Here is a 19,029-nt window from a genome sequence, read left to right on the forward strand (position 1 = left end):
TAAGGAACCAAGGCACACGGACTCTGTCTTGCACACAATTGCAAAGGCAGAAAGAAGCAGGATTAGCACCACAAATGAAAATAAATGGAGTAAATGGAGGAGATCAGAAACAATTCTTATCTAGGATTTTAAAGTAAATACCTTTTTTTTTTTTTTTTTTGCCAGTCCTGGGCTTGAGCTCAGGGCCTGAGCACTGTCCTTGGACTTTCTCAAGGCCAGACAAAGCTCTACCACTTGAGCCTGAGCACCACTTCTGGATTTTTTTTCTATGTATGTGGTACCAAGGAATTGAACTCGGATCTTCATGCATCCTAGGCAAGCACTCTACCACTAGGCCAAACTCCTGGCCCGTAAACACCTACCTTTAAGTATGGACAATACTAATTAAATTGTTATGTGACAGCTTTTAATGTTTTTCACTAAGATGGAAAATACGGTTTGTTAGTTCATCAAATGGAATGGTCACTAGTGAAGGTACCATATTTAGAAAGAAAAGGCTTAAACTCCATCTGATAACTATGGCCTATTTGAGCCCTTAGGGTCTCCTTCTCCACTTCTGAAGAATGAGAATAACAATCTAATTCCTAAGGTCATACTAAAGAATAGATTTTTTTTTTCCATAAAAAACCTTTGAAAATGTTCCTGGCACATTGTAAATGCATGATAACATAAGCTGCAATTATCATCCCACTTTTTGTAATGAAACTCCTGTGACACAGTCAATGTTAAAAGAGTTCACAACTAATGGGATAATCAAAAAAGATTTTAAAAGAACCAAGTAACTGTAAGTTAAATTATTACAGTTAAAAGGGTGAAGATGAAAATTTAGAAATTCATTCGTATACTAGAGTAAAAAAAACCAAATTACTGAAATCACCATAGATCATCTTAAAATATGCATATAGTGACAATCTTACTTCAGTGCTTTTATTTTCAGAGATTCTAAAATTATTCAATCAGCATTTCCAACAAAAAAACACAAGCCACATAAGCATCTCAATGACTTCCTAAAAACTTAGGAACTGTTCCTAACAACTTAGGAACTTGGGACCATATCTCAACATAGACTTCTGTAGAGGTAATCTACACCACAGAATAGCTAGACTTATAAGGCAGTTGTAGGGCTTTGTTTTTATGAGGTTATGAAGTTCATTTTATAAGATTTATTATAAATATGTCCTCTTATGCTGTGTTATGTTTGAATGTATTGTTCTTCTATAAATTAATTTCAGAATCAAAGGTAGGTAGTCTTTGTTTCCCACCATGGAGTTTTTCTCCCTACTTTTAAATGACTTATTTCTTTAATTGTAAAGTGAGGTTTCATTCTGATATTTGCATGCATACATATAATGTGTTTTAATCAGGTTTTAGTAGATTTCATTGCATGATTTTCACACTTCTCTAATGTACTTTGATCACAATCACACCAATGCACATACACACACACCTCCTTCTAGATGGTCAGTCTTTTCCTTTGCTCTTTCTTTCTTTCTTTCATTCATTCATTCATTCATTTACTTTTTTAGATGGTGATCCTGGTCCTGGGGCTTGAACTTAGGACCTAGGTACTGAGATTTTTGTTCAACACTAAGACTCTACCACTTGAGCCAGTGCTCCGTTTCTGGCTTTTGGGGCAATTAACTGGAGATAAATGTCTGAGAATACCTGAGATATTCTCATCTTCCACTTACCTGGTGTGTTTTGAGATTGCAGAGTAAGACGTCTCCAGAAGCTGTAGCCACACACACAGACTCCTGATCCAGCAAGTCCTGAATACCAATAATGCAGCCACTTCCATCCTCTGGAAGAAAGCCTTCTGCCACCAAAGGAATCTCATTTTTCACCTTTCATCAGAGCAAACACATAAGGAATGAGCCTAATTCACATTCGAGAACAAACATTTCAGAAATGTTTATAAGACTGATTTGAGAAAGAATACAATTATACTACTTTAACAAGAAATAGAGATAATGTGACCCTTTTGACAAATAAAGACAAAGCAAGTATGGTCTCATTAAAAAGGTTTGGTAATAACATGAACCTAGTGACTATGACTTTTATTCTGTTTTGTCTGTGATGCTGTTAACTTATGTTCTGATGCATACTGAGTTACATTCTTAAGCCCATAATGATGACTTCTTTAATATGGGAAAACACAGTAAAATGAAGTAACCTCAACTACATTAGTAGTAAAATATAATCAAGGGGAATTAAAAAAAAAACTGACCCATACAACCTTTACAAATATATACAATCAGATACAGCACCACAGATCAGAATTTATTTTCAGGAAACTCTATGGGTAGGGACTGGCAGAACTCAGTAGCAGAACTCTTAAGATACTTAGCATACATGAAGCCCTGGGTTCAAGCAGCACAAAATAAGGTCCAATGGCCATTTTTATGCATTTTTTAGCTGAGAACCACTGTTATAAACAGTGCTCTGTAGTTATCTGTATAAAACAATGAAGTATTCTATTTGGGAAGGCACGAGTTCATTAAATCACAAAGGAAGACAACTTGGGAGAAGGAAGAAAATAAGTCAAGGGCAATCAATGTCAAGTTCTCACATGTTCATCAGTAACTTACTTCTCTTGTGACAGGATCTACTTCTGTTAGTCCATGTTCTGAACCAATGATCACAGTCCTGTGCTCAGTTCGGAGAGAGAAGCACTGAGGTTTCCCAAGAGCCTGAATGTCCCTGAACTCCAGGGACTGAAATAACTGTAGATTCCGCATGATGAAGCAATACCTGAAGGGAAAAAATTCAGATCTCCCTTGACAAAGCAATCTAGAAGAGGAAGAAACAGCTTACTGGAGACATGGCCACATTCATATCAACTATAACCATTCAAGAGTACAGAACTGGTTAGAATAACCAAGGGAGAATAAAGAACCTATGATCCTAACACACACCCACATACAGATGTGTAGTAGCATTGCATCATTTAGTTATAGACTACAAACTAAGTGTTCTGAAATGAATTTTATGCTACTACTCTACAGGTTTTTTTTTTTCTCTCCACAATCACTAGTTATTCCTCAGTAAAGAGCAAAACTAATGTTACCCATATTAGAGTATCTTTGTAACAAAGGAGATTTATAAAATGAATAAAGAAAATATTAGATAGAATTACATAAAAATCGGGGCCAGGAGTTTGGCCTGGTGGTAGAGTGCTTCCCTAGCAATGCACGAATACCAGGGTTTGATTCCGTGGTACCACATACATAGAAAACAACCAGGAAGTGGTGCTGAGGCTCAAGTAGTAGAGTTCTAGCCTTGAGCAAGTCCAGGGACAATGCTCAGGCCTTGAGCTCAAGCCTAGGACTGGCAAAAAAAAAAAAGAATTACATGCACTTGATAAGTCTGGTGGCTCACATCTTTAATCCCACCTACTTCAGAGTCTGATATCAGAAGGAATACAGTCTGAGGTAAATCTGCACAGAAAGTTTATAAGAATTCACCTCACGGGGCATGGTGGCTCATACCTGTAATCCTAGCTACTCAGGAGGCTGAGATCTGATGATCAAGGTTCAAAGCCAGCCTAGGCACAAAAGGACACAAAGAACCCGAGACTCTTATCTCTAATTAACCTCTAGAAAATGGGAAGCGGGGTTTGGGTCAGGGTAGGGCAGTAGCCTTGAGCTGAAGAGCTCAGGGATAAGCCCCATGACCCACAAAAAAAAAGAATCCACCTCAACTAATAAAAAGTTGGGTGAACTGGCATGTGCCAGTCACCCTAGACTTACACGAAGCATAAATAGCAGGACTAAGGCTAGATAGATTGGGCATAAATAAGAGACACTAGTCAAGAAATAAAGAAAGCAAAAACAGATGGTGGCATGACCACCATGCCCATCTAGCAGGTACTCACCAAGTTTAAAGTCTAGTACAGCCAAAAACATAACAGTAATAATAAACAAATCCACGTGTAGCAATTCCATTTCATTCACTGACTACGCCAAGTACTATCCAAAAAATTTAAGAAGAAGCCAGGTGCTAGTAGTTATGCCTGTGATCCAAGCTACTAGGAGACTGAGATACAAGGACGGCAGATGGAAGTCAACAGTGCAGAAAGTCCCTAGGAGTCTTATCTTCAATTAACCACCAAAAATCAGAAGTGCAGATGGGGCTTAAGTGGCGAAGCACCACTTGGAGCAAAAAAAAAAAACTAAGGACAGCCCTGAATTCAAACCCATTCCTGGCACAAATAAATAACTAAAGAAGTATATAATGTAACACTAAAACAATCCAAAGAAATTTTAAATGCAAACACTTTACATTCGCACACATGATCACATAGCTCAGATGATGTGGAGCTCTACTATCTATCATTATTATCTATCATTTTGTTTAAATAGTTGTGTGATATGCTAAGCATTCCTCCCTTAATTTTGTGAAAATCTGCCTCCCCAAAACAAATGCTTATTCTAAAAATCCAAGCAAAAGCTCATGTGTTTGGGGAGGGGGGGGCGGTTATTTGCTGTTTGTTTTGTACTGGTACTGGAGCTTTCTCTTAGGGAACTGAGATAGTTTAGCTTTTACACTTAAGGCTGGTACTCTACCACTTGAGCCACATCTCCACTTTCAAGGCTAAATGTGCTTAGTTTAAATAATATAGTGAAAATTCTAGTTTGTTCAAAGGTGGCATGCTTTCAGAGAAAGTTGAAGAGTGAATAAATCTGTATTTGCAGTACTGAATTCTACATCCCAAGCATTTGCAGTTTTCCTCAACAGTAGGTTCCTTGGAACTATAGATCTGCAGCTGCCAATGGTCTACTGTAGCTATACTGACAGTAGACAGGAATCTGGAGTAAAATGACCTTAAAAGCAAGTGTTATAAACTTATTAACAAATAAAAACAATAAAAAATGGGGAGCAGTTGTGTGCATCTGGCATGCCAGCTTCATGAGAAGTGTAAATAGGAGACTAGGAGTCCAAGCTAACCTAAGTATAAATGAAAACATTTTGAAAAATAAGATAAACGAAGAAGGCTATAGGTATACCTCATGTGGGAGATATCCTACCGGTAGTTAGTGCAAGGCCAACCAAGGTAAACTGGTGAATCTCACTCCTACCCCAATTCTTTCACAAAACGAACTTATTTTTCACACTCATCATCATTACTTCCTAATTTCTTAACAACAACAACAAAAACCAGGTCCCCACTCCAACCAAACCTAGGAATAAGTATTCTCCAAACTCCCCTCAAGACTTCAGACATCTGCTCCACTGTTTTAATTTTTGTTAGTCCTTAAAATAATGCTAACAATCCCTCCACACCACCACTGATCAACCCGGAATCATTCTTAATTTTTTAGCAGCTTCAGTATTTTCTTTCTGGGTAGATAAAGGCATCTCTCTCTCTCTCTCTTTTTTTTTTTTTTAGTCTCTGGACTATTCATCATGTCTGACTACCACTACTAGGCAGCCCACGAATATCTAGCCCTACATCCAGTCAATATGTCTAGCTTTACCTCAGTCTAACTGGACACTACACCCATATGGTCAACCTGCAATGTTATCACAAACACCTTTTCCAGACGCATCAAATGCAATCTGAAAACCTGGCTGCTCTTCTACCCAATGGCTGTGGACCATATTTTAAGACTTATTACCTTCTTCTCCAACCTAAAAACGCCTTTGCTTCCTTCTTGGAGCTCACTCCGTCCTAAGGGAAAAATCCACGGGTTATTCGAGGGAGTTACTGTCTATGCACAGCCTACTTTTTGTTGTTGTTGCTGTTTAACCTAATGCCTTATCCTACGATCCAGCTTGTGACTTTCGTCAAGACAATCACAGGCCCTCTACATCTTGACTCTGTGGAGAAGGCGACGTAGCACAGTGGGCGAAGCATGGGGGACATCATCTTCTCCAACGGAAACGTCCCCTGGTGGAGCTGGTACCGGTAGCAAGGCACCTACAAACACCATCTCTTCCCACCGGGGCTGGTTCTCTCCCTGCCCCGGCCTAGCAATCCTCCCAGGAGCAGCGTGGCACCGCACAGCGAACCCCGAACGGCCGTGGGTGGGGCGGGGGACAAGTGCGCCAGAACTGAAGGCTCCACCAGAGAGGAGGTCTCCACGCCGCACCTGACCCCACGACCCGCAAAGCGGAGCGCGCCGGGCGGGCGAACCTGGAGCCCAGACATCCCCGCGCCCACAGGGCCCCGCGCCCCCACGCCCGCTCCCGGGCTCACCTGCGCGGTGCTCTGAGGCGAGGTCTCCCCGAATAGCGATGGGTCCGCCCACGCCTCTCCCGCTACTCTTCACCGGCCTCCAGACCCCCCCTCCACCCTACCCGAGACGGCGCCTCGGTCTCACGGTACGCACGCCCGGGCCTCAGGGATACAGACGCCGAGGAGCGCAGTTCTGGAAGAAGACGGCGTCCCGGAGACGCACGGGACGGGCGGCGCGGGCGTGACGTCACTGCGTAAGGGGCGTGGCCTGGCGGAGGAGGCGCGGCCTCTTGCGTTACTACGCCATGGCCTTGCTGGCTGCCTCAGCCACAGCGCGGTAGAAGCCCTGAGTTATGTGCCCTCCGCGGTCCCTTAGTTCCTTCTGACGACTCTACTGATACCCAATTTGACCGCCCGCACTGACGTTTGGCAGAGGTGGGTGGTGGCTTGGACGGCGCTGCGCGTGCGCACAACACTACAGAGCGCGCCGGAAGGACATCTTCCAGTCTGGGCCGGCGGGCGGAAGTGCTTGGGTCTCGGAAGACGTGGTAGCGGCCGCCCGGGCTGTAGCCATGGCTACCGAGCCTGTGACCGCTGAGCCTGAGATACCGTCGCTGGTGGATCGTTACTTCACTCGCTGGTACAAAGCCGGTAAGTGGGCAGTGATGGCAGTTCCTGCCCGGTTTGTCCGTAAGCCTCGGAGCGCACGTTCCGGCGCTTACCCGGATGTGGAGGCCCAGGAATGATGGTTGCGGAGTGGAAAGGCAGCCCTGTGGCCGGGTAGGTTCTGGGGATGGGGAGTGCAGTGTGGGTTGCTTGTGGGAAAACGAGTACGCTACATCGAGGCCCAGATGTTGCATAGCTGGGGCCGGATTACAAAGGTCCTTGAGTGCCTGGAGGGATTTGAGGGCTCAGTGCTGAAGAGTAACCAGTTACTAAAAATTACCCGAGCAGAAAGAAGCCGTAGGATCGATAGCATGGAGTTCTGCCTCCGGAAAATTCCACAGGTTATTGTCCGTCAGCATTATGTGGGTACTGTTTTGTGTGCCCAGTAAATGCTAGTGACAAGGACTTCTTTTAAGGACTCTAAACCCCGTTTCTTCCCATGTGTTCAGGAAGAATCAGTGTAACACACACACACACACACACACACAGAGAAAACCTTATTTGCTGTGGGCCTGACTTAAGGTAACCATTTACCCTGGTTCACACAGCACTGGGGTTTTCTGTAACGTGGTACATTTCCATGTTACCATCTGGACAGTCCTGGAAGCCACCTACCAAAAGTCGGCTACTATATTATAAAGAATGTGATGTTAATGTCACTTTCCCTTACAGAAATAGTGGATGTACTCATTTTAAAGTTAGGGTAAACATGAGAAGGGATATCAGTGTTTGAGAAGTAGTGCATCCACTACCTGACAAATGTAACTGTATCCCCTCTATATATTACCCTGACAATAGAAAAAAAAAAGTGAGGATAACGCAAGATGGAACAAAGTCTTAATCACCTTAATAATGAATAAATAATTCTGGTCATTTGAAATGGGTCAGGTCATTTGAAATTTTTTATTGGAGGCCTTTATGTATTCATAATAAAGGGATATCAACTATGAGCTCCAGTCAGATCTTCATAATTATCTCCATGAGCCACAGAAAGTACCAAATAGTAAAGTACCAAATAGTAATATTGATTCAACAACCAATAACCTATTTATTCTTAAAGATGTCAAAGGAAAACCCTGTGAAGACCACTGTATCCTACAGCACTCTAACCGGTAGGTAAATCAAGTATTCTTCTAATATTTACCTTGGGATAGTTCTAAATTGAGCTCATTAAACATACCTTATATTATTTCCCACTGTTGGTTGGGCATGCTAGCACAGGCCTGTAATCCCAGCTACTTGGGAGACTGAGGTAGAAACTACATGGTCTAAAGCTAACCCAGCCAAAAGCATAAGACCTTGTGTGGAGGGGGACTAAGCTGGGCACTGGTGGCTCATGCCTGTAATCCTAGCTACTCAAGAGGCTGAGATCTGAAAATCACAGTTCAGGAGTTGACCCAAGCAGGCAGGAAACACCATGAGACTCTTATTTCCAGTAACGTACTCAGGAAAAGCCAGAAGTGACCCCTATGGCTCAAGTAATAGAGTACTAGTCTTGAGCAAAAAGATCAAGAACAGGCCCTGAGTACAAGCCCCAGGACAGGCAGAAAACAAACTAAAGCAAAACAGGTGGAGCATGTGGTTCCAGTGGTAGAGCATTTGTCTGGCCCTGTATGTATGAGTTCATATATATATGGTCTTCCACTGTGCTAAAATAGTATCATTACAAGAGTTTGGTTGGCAGGAATGAGTTTTCCAGTGCCTAGTCACTCAAAAATACACTTGAGGGGCTGGGAGTGTGGCCTAGTGGTAGAGTGCTTGCCTGGCATGCATGGAAGACCCTGGTTCGATCCCTCAGTACCACGTATATAGAAAAGCTGGAAGTGGTGCTGTGGCTCAAGTGGTAGAGCATTAGCCTTGAAGAAAGCCCAAGGACAGTGCTCAGGCCCTGAGTTCAGAACAGAAATATACTTGACTACCCAAACATACAAATAGAGGACCACAGCCCCTGTTACCTGCTATCTAATGTAGCTTAGCCTGTGCCTAACAACTGAACTGCCAGAGCCCTGGAAAGGGTCATGTGGTTTCCCATATACAGACGTGCCTTAGTTCATTGTCTTCCACTTCGTTGCTACCTAAAGACTTTTGTTACTCTTTCCTCATGTTACTATTAGGCTTCAGTAATAGCCAAACAAGAAAGAGAAGAGATGATAGCTTGACAACATAAGGATCAGTTCAGATATTTTGGTACCAATAGGAGTCACTGCAAGCAGTAATACAGAATCAATGTTTTTCTCTTTGTAGAATATGCGTCATCACATTGGCTGCTTCTCATCCAGTTCTTCAAAGTGGAAAAACAATAGAAAGTATTTCCTATCAGATCAGTACCAACTGTAGCAGACTTCAGAACAAGGTTTCTGGGAAATTTAAGCGGGTACGTTCCTGGAATTCTGAGATGATAGTATAGATCTAGATAGCCATAGGATCCAGTAAATGTATGTCAGCGTACCTTCTCAGTTCAAAGTGCTGATTCAAGCATTTGACAGAAATTCTCACAGATAAAAAGAATTTCAGGAGATACAATGTCTGTCACAGTAGACACCTATTATCCCCAGAATAGAGTAGGTAGATGAGCCTTTGAAAGGACAACTCCAACACCAGTTTGTTCTGGATTTGTTACACCACTCATTTCAAGTTCTAAAAAAGTATATAGTAAATATTCTGTACTAAATGAGTTTTTTTACATGTAAATTAAAGAAAATCAGAATAGGAAAAAAGCATTACTTTGAAAAAGATACGGTATTTGCCCTTACCATTTTACCATAACTAAAAAATGTCACCCTAATATAAATTCATCCACACATTAACCCTTTCCCTCGACCTGCACACAATGCTTACTAATACAAAATATCATTTCCAAAATATTATCTCTGTCCTCTCTAATTCTGGTCAACTTAGACCTGTTATTGGAAGAGAAAATACACCAAGGACAATTTAGTCACATAGTAAAGTGTCCTTATAAATCCCTTGGGTTGAAAATTTCTCTTAGGGATTTAGGTCATTTATTTACTGACTTCGTGCTAAGTGCTTCTGCTGATTATACTTACTGTTCCAAGAGAACTAATAACATACATTAATTACTGATTTCTCTTCACTCAGGAAACTCATTGATGTAAAAAAGTTTGAACCTTTAGTAAAAGATAAAAGTCTACACTAACAATGTTTGGAAATCGCTTATGATGAATCATGGTTCAAAGCTTGGCTGTTACTAATAAACAGAGGGGGACCTGCACACTGAACTCACTACAAATAAGTTTTGACTGGATTATAAAGAACTCCCAATCAGCCAGGCGTGATGGCTCATGCCTGTAATCCTAGCTACTCAGGAGGCTGAGATCTGAGGATCAAGATTCAAAGCCAGCCTGGGCACAAAAGAGACTCTTATCTCCAACTAACCCCTAGAAAATGGGAAGTGGGGCTTGGCTCAAGGGTAGGTTGGTAGCCTTGAGCTAAAGAGCTCAGGGACAACACCCAGGCCCAGTGGTAGGGCCGTAGCCTTGAGCTGAAAAGCTCAAAGACAGTGCCCAGGCCAGGTTCAAACCCCATAACCCACCAAAAACAAAACAAAATAAAAAAAAAAACTGCCAATCACTTACTCTTCTAGGGGAGATGATAAAAGAAACCAAATCATGTACTTTTTCCCCCCCAGTCCTGGGCTTGGACTCAGGACCTGAGCACTGTTCTTGGGTTCTTTGTCTCAAGGCTAGAGCTCTACCATTTGAGCCTCAGCACCATTTCTGGCTTTTTTCTATGTATGTGGTCCTGAGGAATCAAACCCAGTCTTTGTGCATGATAGGCAAGCACTCTACCATTATGCCAAACTCCCAGCCCCTGCACCTACTATTTGATGTAGACCAAGTTGTAGATAATCTGAAACAAATCCCAATATGTCTTCCCAAAATTGGGGCATTGTTCCAGTGCTAGTAATTTTGAGGGAAGTACTCATATGCAAAGAAGTAAAAACACTACCTGAATGCTATCTAATGCTTTGAGTTGGAAATAAAAACATTGTAAAAATTAGTATGTCTGCTGGATGCCAGTGGCTCACACCTATAATCCTAGCTACTCAGGAGGCTGAGATCTGAGGATTGCAGTTGAAAGGCAGCTCATGAGATCCTCTCCAATTTCAAAAAACCAGAAGTAGTGCTGTGGCTCAAGTGGTAGAGCACTAGTCTTGAGCTGAAGAGTTCAGGGACAGTGCCCAGGCCCAGAGTGAGCTCAAGCCCCAAGACTGACACACACACACACACAAAAGATTAGTATGTTTAACTGCCTATGTTCACTACAGGAAAAATCCTGAAAACTAAGAGAACAGCCAACAGACATAGACATGCTTTTTATCAGTTCCCATGGGCTACCTGTCTGCCAGCCCTGTCCATAGTCCATCTAATGAAATGCTTTACCAATAACCTTTCAAAAGTTTCTATGTCAAAATGTATTACTAACTTGTGGATTACAGGATGATGGGCAACTTACTTTTACTACTTAGAATGTTTTTGTGTTTTTTGTTTTGGGTTTGTTTTTGTTTTTGTTTTTGTTTTTTTTGCCAGTCCTGGGCCTTGAACTCAGGGCCTGGGCACTGTCCTTGGTCTTTCGCAAGGCTAGAGCTCTACCACTTGAGCCTCAGCACCATTTCTGGCTTTTTTCTATGTATGTGATACAGAGAAATCAAACCCAGGTTTATACATGCTAGACAAACACTACCACTAGGCTAAACTCCCAGCTCCTGTTTTTGTGTTTTCTAATTTATCCTCAAAAGGCACGATTTTTGTTTGCTTTTTATTAGAAAAATAACCTTCCTGCAATAGGTCTTTCGTAGTTGACTTTATTAAATTCTAGTGTAAAAGGTAGGAATCTTAAACTAGCTTTGTATAATATTGTCATCCACCTGTCCTATTGAATTTTATGTCATTCTGTGTTGGTAGATTTTCCTGCATGTTGAATTCTTTATATGTATTATATGTAGCTTTCTCATTTACAGTTAAGAAGAAAATATTTATCTATAACAGAACTACCTATTACCACATATGTATTATTCAGCTGTTTTCCCCAGAACCTAGAATGAGATCTAGTATGTAGGAGGCAAGTACTACACAAATAACTATATAAATGACTTTAATGTATGTAAATTGTTTTCACTTAAAACACCAGTTCCAGAAATATATCGTCTTTTAAGTCTTAGGACTGCCTCTCAAGGAAATACATCATTTAACTAATGTCTCTCTTCTCATCACCTAGGGTGCACAGTTTTTAACAGAACTTGCTCCTCTGTGTAAAATTTACTGCTCAGATGGAGAAGAATATATCATATCTAGGTGAGTAACTTATTATTTCTCAACTTCAGATATCTATGTTCACTCTGGTGGAACTATAGAAAACATCCTGGGAAACAGATTTTTACTCTTTTTTTCAAACATATTGTTTTAAACAGCTGTATTAGAGGACGTTTGATGGAAGTAAATGAAAACATTCTCCATAAACCATCTATTCTTCAAGAAAAGGTAAAAAAAAAAAAGGATTGGGTAATGTATGATCCCATGACTTTAAATATATATATATATATATATATTTTTTTTTTTTTTTTTTTTTTTGCCAGTCCTGGGCTTGGGCTTTCTCATGGCTAGAGCTCTACCACTTGAGCCTCAGCACCACTTCCGGCTTTTTGCTATGTATGTGGGGTACCGAGGAATTGAACCCAGGTCTTCGTGAATGCTAGGCAAGCACTCTACCACTAGGCCAAACTCCCAGCCCCTTTAAAAATATTTTAAAAAAATCATTTGACTGAACTATATATTCTGTTTTCTTTCTAGCCATCCACTGAAGGCTACATTGCAGTTGTTTTACCCAAATTTGAAGAAAGTAAAAGCATAACAGAAGGGTTATTGACACAAAAACAGTATGATGAAATTGTGGGAAAACGAATTAATGCCACAACAGCTATACCATGAGGACCGAAATGGAGAAGTGGTACAAGATTCATAACCTTACGTGGCCTACCTCATCAGTGCACTGAAAGAGAAGCACTATCTGTGGTGCACACTCCCTCATTCCGCAGGGAAGGGTTAATCCCTCATTCAACTTTGTCTTCCTCCTTTGACTGCACACAGTAAGCCTTGGATCCCTTTGGTCTTCCAGCCCAAATCTGCTATCCCTAGCTACTCCTCTCTGTTCTCTTGCATCTAACAACTGGTAAACAATGACATTTTTAAAAATTTAAACCAAACTCTTTGAAGAAAAATTCAGAACAGTTTTAAGTAGCCAAGAAAAATATAATTTACCTCTCATAATCTGGAAGTAAATACTGCATTTTGATATATTCCTACTATTTGAGTACTGTGACACACTTTTTGTTGGTGGTGATGGTGGTACCAGTAGGGTGTATGTATCCTTTTGTTTATTAGGGGGCTTAAGCTCAGGGCCTGGATGCTGTCCCTGAGCTTTTCTCAAGGCTTGCAGTCCACTGCTGTGTCACAGCTGTATGTCATACTGTTTTGGTCCTTAACAAAGGAGTCTCCTAGCTCACTCAGGAGGCTGAGATCTGAGGATCACAGTTCAAAGCCAGCCCAGGCACTAAAGACCAGTAGACTTGTATTAAGAGTTACTCTGGCCCCAGGGGTAGGGTGGTAGCCTTGAGCTGAATAGCTCAGGGACAGCACCCAAGCCCAGAGTCCAAGCACCACAACTGACCCTCCCCCCCAAAAAAGGCAGGGAGAAAAGACAAAGGACTTTGCTAGTAAATAGAACCGTTAGAATGTGCTATTAAACAGGTTCTCACACATTTTAGTTACAGTTAACTTTACATATGTCTAATAAAGATTTTACTGAGAACATTTTATTCAGAGGTCCTGATTCCTTGGAATTAAACAAAGACTTTCACATCAGTAAATTTAGGAAAAACTGAATTTATGGCCTAACATTACTTGGTTTACACTGAATTTCAAATAAAAGGACTTAAATCTTAATGTTTTAAAGGTTACAACCCACACATAGATTTAGATATCCCTGTTTTTAACTGAAAATAGTTTGGTGTAGATAAAATCACTTTTTTTTTTCTCCTCTTACATTGGTGGTCGTGTTATCCCTTCTTACCCCCATTCACACTTTTAAGACACTATTCTTTTTAGGTATATAAAAAGTATTTTGTAAATAAGAAGTATGGAAATATGCTTCCACTATTATAGCAGTGATTTATAAGAACACTTTCATACACAAAAAAAGAAATCTTAATGACTTAGCCTTTTGGGTTTGTTTTGTGTTCTTGTGCTAGTACTGAGGCTTGGACTCAGGGCTGCCTGTTTGCTCAGTTTTCTTTCCTACTCAGGCTGACACTTTTGCTACTTGAGCCACATCTCCAGTCTGGTATTTTGTTCATTAAATAAATGGAATTTTTTTTTTTTGTCAGTCCTGGGGCTTGAACTCAGGGCACTGTCATTGAGCTTTCTCAAGGCTAGTACTCTGCCACTTGAGCCACAGCACCACTTCTGGCTTTTTCTGAGAATGTGGTACTGAGGAATCGAACCTAGGGCTTCATGCATGATAGGCAAGTACTCTACCACTAGAGCACACTCCAAGCCCTAGAGAGATTTTTCTTGCTGGTTTCAAGCCATGATCCTGTGTGTCTCAGCTTTCTTTGTGTGTGTGTGGGGGGGGGGAGAGACGGGGTCATGGGGCTTGAACTCAACCTGAGCGCTATCCCTGAACCCTTCAGCTCACGGCTAGTGCTACCCTTGAGCCAAGCCCCATTTCCTGTTATCTAGAGGTTAATTAGAGATAAGAGTCTCAGGTTCTTTTGTGCATGGGCTGGCTTTGAACCTTGATCCTCAGATTGCAGCCTCCTGAGTACCTAGGATTACATGAGCCACCATGTTGGCCATCTCAGCTTTCTAGGTAGGTTGGATTACAGGCATATGCCATTGGTCTCTGGAATATAGAAGTATTCTTTAAAGGTTATCAAGCTAGGTACATTTAAGGGCTACAGCAAAAATTTTCTTTAGTGAAATACTGGCTAATTATACTACAGTACTTGACTACATCTGTGAACACTGTTATGTCAATTGACCCATCAGAACACCTTATCTGCTCGTCAACTGTTTTCAAAATTAATTCGAGAGTATTTGGATACTGATACTAATATGAATCCAAAGCAAAGAGAAACATACTCAGTGATGAGAAAACCTCATGGGCCAGAAACACTAAAGTTAAAAATATCAAAGATGTTTATTTGTTATGAACATTCCAATACCACATATATAAAATACAGTATATGAGTATACAGAGTAAATAGCTTCTCAGTTCCAAAGTTCTGCCTTTTTAATCTGCCATTCTGAGAAGGATGGTTCACAACCTTTTAAAGCCAGTATGGCTTAGGGTTCCAGTCAATATTTGGGCAGATTGGCCAGCAAAGCTATGACTAGAATGCAGGCGGCTATCTCCAGAAGTTTATCTAGGATTGTATGGAGTTCCATTATCTTGTTATTGAAGGTAGCAGAGGGATGCACAGAGGATCTTTTTATGTGTGACAAGTGTTAGAAAGGGCATCTGTATACCTGTACTAAGGGATAAAGAAAAACCCTGTGTTCCTCTAGACCACTGTACATTTTCTGATGAAATTAATGTTCTAGTTGATAAGCTTAAATAAAATGCTAATGTCAAAGTTCAGCATATATTCAAAATAGCTTCTTTGGATTCAGTTGTCATTGAGACTGAATATTTGGTTTAACTTTTAAAAGAGTATTATTAATGCAAAGTCCCATTTTAAAATCACATTGTAGTTAGAAATCTAGCAGACACCCTGGCACTAAGTAGTTGTCAGAAAACTTCACTATCTGAAGACCAAAAAACAAAATTTCAGTATTGTTTTCTTTATAGAACTGATGAAAGTATATTTTTTGAAAGCATAAAAGGACATCTCCTTCTTTAGACATTTCATCTTTGCCATATGGAATCCCAGGGATCTGGCCCAGAACTTTCTCAAGTTTTACTGTTCATGCTGTCTTTATTGGTAACCGAGACCCAACTGTTATTTTCAATCTGAAACTAGAAAGAAGATAATTAGTGTTTTACTCTTTAAGAAAAAAAAGGGGGCCTGAAATTAAATACTGTTTGTTTCTTTTTCTTTCTTTGTGCCAATCACTCAAGATCTTGCTTCTCACTGGCTTGTTCTCTCAGGGCTGTCATTCTACCATTTGAGCCACACCTCTAGTTCTGAATTTTTGCTGGAGACGAGTCTCATTAACGTACTCTGCCTAGAATGGCTTTGAACTGCAACCCTTGGATCTGAACCTCCCAAGTAATGAGGATTACAAGCATAAGCTATCTTTGCTTGACCATTATTTTCCTTAATTTTTAATTTTTTTTCTGATGGTAGTACTGCCGTTGATAGACAGGCCCTGTACTAACTGAGCCATGCCTCCAGTTCAAAATTTAATTTTTTTTAATGTCAGTTAAGAATAGCAAAACAACCTCACCTTCTTTAGCAGCTTATAGCAAAGTGAGAGAAGTTGGACCAAGAGAGCCATCATAAATCTTGTCTTTGTAATACATTTATCAACCTACAATGATAAAACATGAGAATTGTATTCTAAAAGTGATTCCTTTATACAACACTGTGAACATGATAAAATTTCCCCATATGGAACTCAAAGAAATCTTGAAAGGTGTATAGTATTGCACATGAGCTAATTGGAAACCTCACAACACAAAGATGGGATAGCCATCCAGGTCTGATGCCTTTTTATGGAACCCCAGTAAGAAAAAGAGGAAAGCAACCAATATTTTCAAGTACTTGAGATACTGGCATTGAATCTCCCTCTGTGCAATCTCAGTACTCTATCTCGTTGGCAAAAGCCCACATTTCCTCAATTAAGTTGTGGGAAACTAGATTCAGAAGTGAATGTGCTTCTCACTGGGGCAGACTTGGGGTGGCTCTATGGCACTATAGAATTAACCTGTGCCCAGACTCATTTATTTGGTGAACCTGTTGCTTCCTGTGGTCAGTTACACCAGAAGATAATAATGCTTTCAGTCAAGTCATGAAAAATTGACATATACTTACCCTGCCATAAGTATTAACAATTTATTTTTAGTATTGTAAATGTCCACATGAATAATCCATCCCTCTTTTACCTTTAAAAACACTTTATTCTGCAGAGATGTCTTCGTCATTGTCTGGACTTGGTGGCACAAGGGAATTAGCTTGTTTATTTCCAGCAGAAGCAGAAGCTTGTCATCATCTTTCAGCTGAAATGCAATTTAGGAAGTTGTAACTACTCCATCAAAATTCCATCCTTTAAATCTTAATAATATAGTCCCAAAGTGGGTATACAAGGCATTACTATTGGACCACAGAAGTTACCTGTTTTGACAAGGCTTGTGCACTTGCAGTAAGCTTCAGTCCTTCTGTGGCAAAATCCTGGTAAAGGAGAGTATCACTATTTTAGATTGACATCTAGCAAATAATTGGCAAAAAATATGCTTGTTAATAGTTTTATACACTTTGAAATATAGAACAAGCCTGTACAACTCCCAAAGATTTGTATTCTGGGAAACACAAGGGGATTAGGGATTAACTGGATTTAGAGGTATTTTCTAGACTTAAGACAAAGCCCCTAGAAAGGCTTCTCTACATCCAATAATCTCCAATTTTTCTGAAGTCACACAAACCTGGGATACTCAGCCACTCATTATGTGTGGATTTCTCCAGAAATCCCAAGCTTATCTCATAAAATTCCCAATTATAAAAGGGAGATTGAATCTTCAGGACATGAGGTCCAAAAGGTCAGAATATTGCTGTTCCCATCTAAAAATACACATTCCATAAGCACTTTGAGAGGATTATAGATTGCTCCTTCTTGTTTTCAGATTATCACCATTTACCATGCACTTCATAATTCAAGATGGTGGAAAATCCGTGAAGAGTAAGACTGAAGAGATAAGAATATTCAGGATATTGTGTTTAAATGTACAACATGTAAACTCAACATGATGGGGTGGAGCTATGTCTAAATTCCTAGCTATTTAAGACAGTGCAAGGATCACAGTACCAACAGCAGTTCAGAGAAAAAGTTAATGGGACCTCATCTTAAACAAAAAAAATTCTCACCAGGCATGGTGGCTCACACCTGTAATCCTGGCTACTCAGGAGGCTGAGATCTGAGGATCAAGGTTCAAAGCCAGCCTGGGCACAAAAGAACCTGAGACTTATCTCCAGTTAACCTCTAGAAAAACAGGAAGTGGGGCTTGGTTCAAGAGTGGGGCAGTAGCCTTGAGCTGAAGGGCTTAGGGACAGCCCCCAGACTGAGTTCAAGTCCCATTACTCACCAAAAAAAAAAAAATCTGGCCAAGCACATTGGCTCATGCCTGTAATCCTAGCTACTCAAGAGGCTGAGATTTGAGGAGCAAGGTTCAAAATCAGCCAGCCCAGGCACTAAAGGCCATAGACTCTTATCTCCAAATAACCACTAGGAAACCAGAAGTATGCTGTGGCTCCAGGGGTAGGGTGGAAATGTTGAGCTGAAGAACTCAGGGACAATGCCCAGGTCCCAGGGTAGGACAGTAACCTTGAGCTGAAGAGCTCAGGGACAGTGCCCAGGCCCACCACTCACCACTGGCCAAAAAAAAAATCTGGCTGGGCATAGTGGAACATCCCATTATCCCATCTACACAAGAAACTTAAATCGAGAGATCACAGTCTAGGCAGGCCAGACATAAGTCTGCGAAAAATAAATTTGCAATAAATAAATATTTACTAAACATTTCAAATACACATTTGAAAAACAAAAGTAAAAAAGGCTGGTATCGAGATCTGCCTGGCAAGCTCAGAACCCTGAGTTCAATGCCTAGTAACAGATGTTACTTTGATGAATAAGCTCACCTGGAATTAGGTGAATAATATACAGTATCATAAATCCAGAATTTAAATGAATTAGCTCATTTGTAGAAAAACTTGCAAAAACCCTTTCAGTAATTGTATTTTAACAGCTATTCTTTCAACTGAAACTCTTGTCCTGAAACAGTTCTTACAGAAGCATACAGGAATACCAAAGAGGAGTAGATAACAGTGATCAAGTGATATAATCTTACATTTCAAATGCAGGAAACAAGCTAACAGGGAACAAAATAGGGAAGGAGTTTTGGGGCCTATTTGCTAACCTAAAGTCTCTATCTTAAAGGTGAACTCATCTTCT

At 40.6% G+C, this 19,029-nt stretch overlaps 3 protein-coding genes across 6 annotated transcripts in view; 1 reads left to right on the forward strand and 2 right to left on the reverse strand.

Moving 5' to 3' along the window:
* The window catches only part of Elp1 (elongator acetyltransferase complex subunit 1), a 52,800-nt gene extending 46,417 nt beyond the window's left edge, over positions 1-6,383 (reverse strand). The window contains exons 1-4 of one of the 2 annotated variants that reach the window (XM_090330390.1): positions 6,200-6,216; positions 5,619-5,671; positions 2,589-2,751; positions 1,692-1,844 (exon numbers count right to left, since the gene is read on the reverse strand). In XM_090330390.1, the coding sequence (XP_090186516.1) occupies positions 1,692-1,844; positions 2,589-2,738 (303 nt within the window). In that variant the 5' untranslated portion in view covers positions 2,739-2,751; positions 5,619-5,671; positions 6,200-6,216. Of the gene's footprint in view, positions 1-1,691; positions 1,845-2,588; positions 2,752-5,618; positions 5,672-6,199 lie in introns of both variants that reach the window. The other variant, XM_090330391.1, reaches the window with a different exon arrangement.
* A 286-nt stretch (positions 6,384-6,669) lies between these two features.
* On the forward strand, positions 6,670-14,473 carry Abitram (actin binding transcription modulator). Its single transcript, XM_090330394.1, has 6 exons — positions 6,670-6,829; positions 7,905-7,956; positions 9,089-9,218; positions 12,083-12,159; positions 12,276-12,345; positions 12,655-14,473. The coding sequence occupies exons 1-6, from the start codon at positions 6,751-6,753 to the stop codon at positions 12,790-12,792; spliced, it is 546 nt and encodes a 181-aa protein (XP_090186520.1). The 5' UTR covers positions 6,670-6,750; the 3' UTR covers positions 12,793-14,473.
* Positions 14,474-15,042: 569 nt separating this feature from the next.
* Positions 15,043-19,029, reverse strand: part of Ctnnal1 (catenin alpha like 1) — a 54,443-nt gene continuing 50,456 nt past the window's right edge. The window contains exons 16-19 of one of the 3 annotated variants that reach the window (XM_090330396.1): positions 17,199-17,255; positions 16,970-17,083; positions 16,312-16,395; positions 15,043-15,874 (exon numbers count right to left, since the gene is read on the reverse strand). In XM_090330396.1, the coding sequence (XP_090186522.1) occupies positions 15,815-15,874; positions 16,312-16,395; positions 16,970-17,083; positions 17,199-17,255 (315 nt within the window). In that variant the 3' untranslated portion in view covers positions 15,043-15,814. Of the gene's footprint in view, positions 15,881-16,311; positions 16,396-16,969; positions 17,084-17,198; positions 17,256-19,029 lie in introns of those variants that run through there. The other 2 variants (XM_090330395.1, XM_090330397.1) reach the window with 2 other exon arrangements.

The sequence above is a fragment of the Megascapheus bottae genome, chromosome 3 (assembly GCF_031878675.1).
Source record: "Megascapheus bottae isolate mThoBot1 chromosome 3, mThoBot2.hap1, whole genome shotgun sequence".
Taxonomy (NCBI): Eukaryota; Metazoa; Chordata; class Mammalia; order Rodentia; family Geomyidae; genus Megascapheus; species Megascapheus bottae.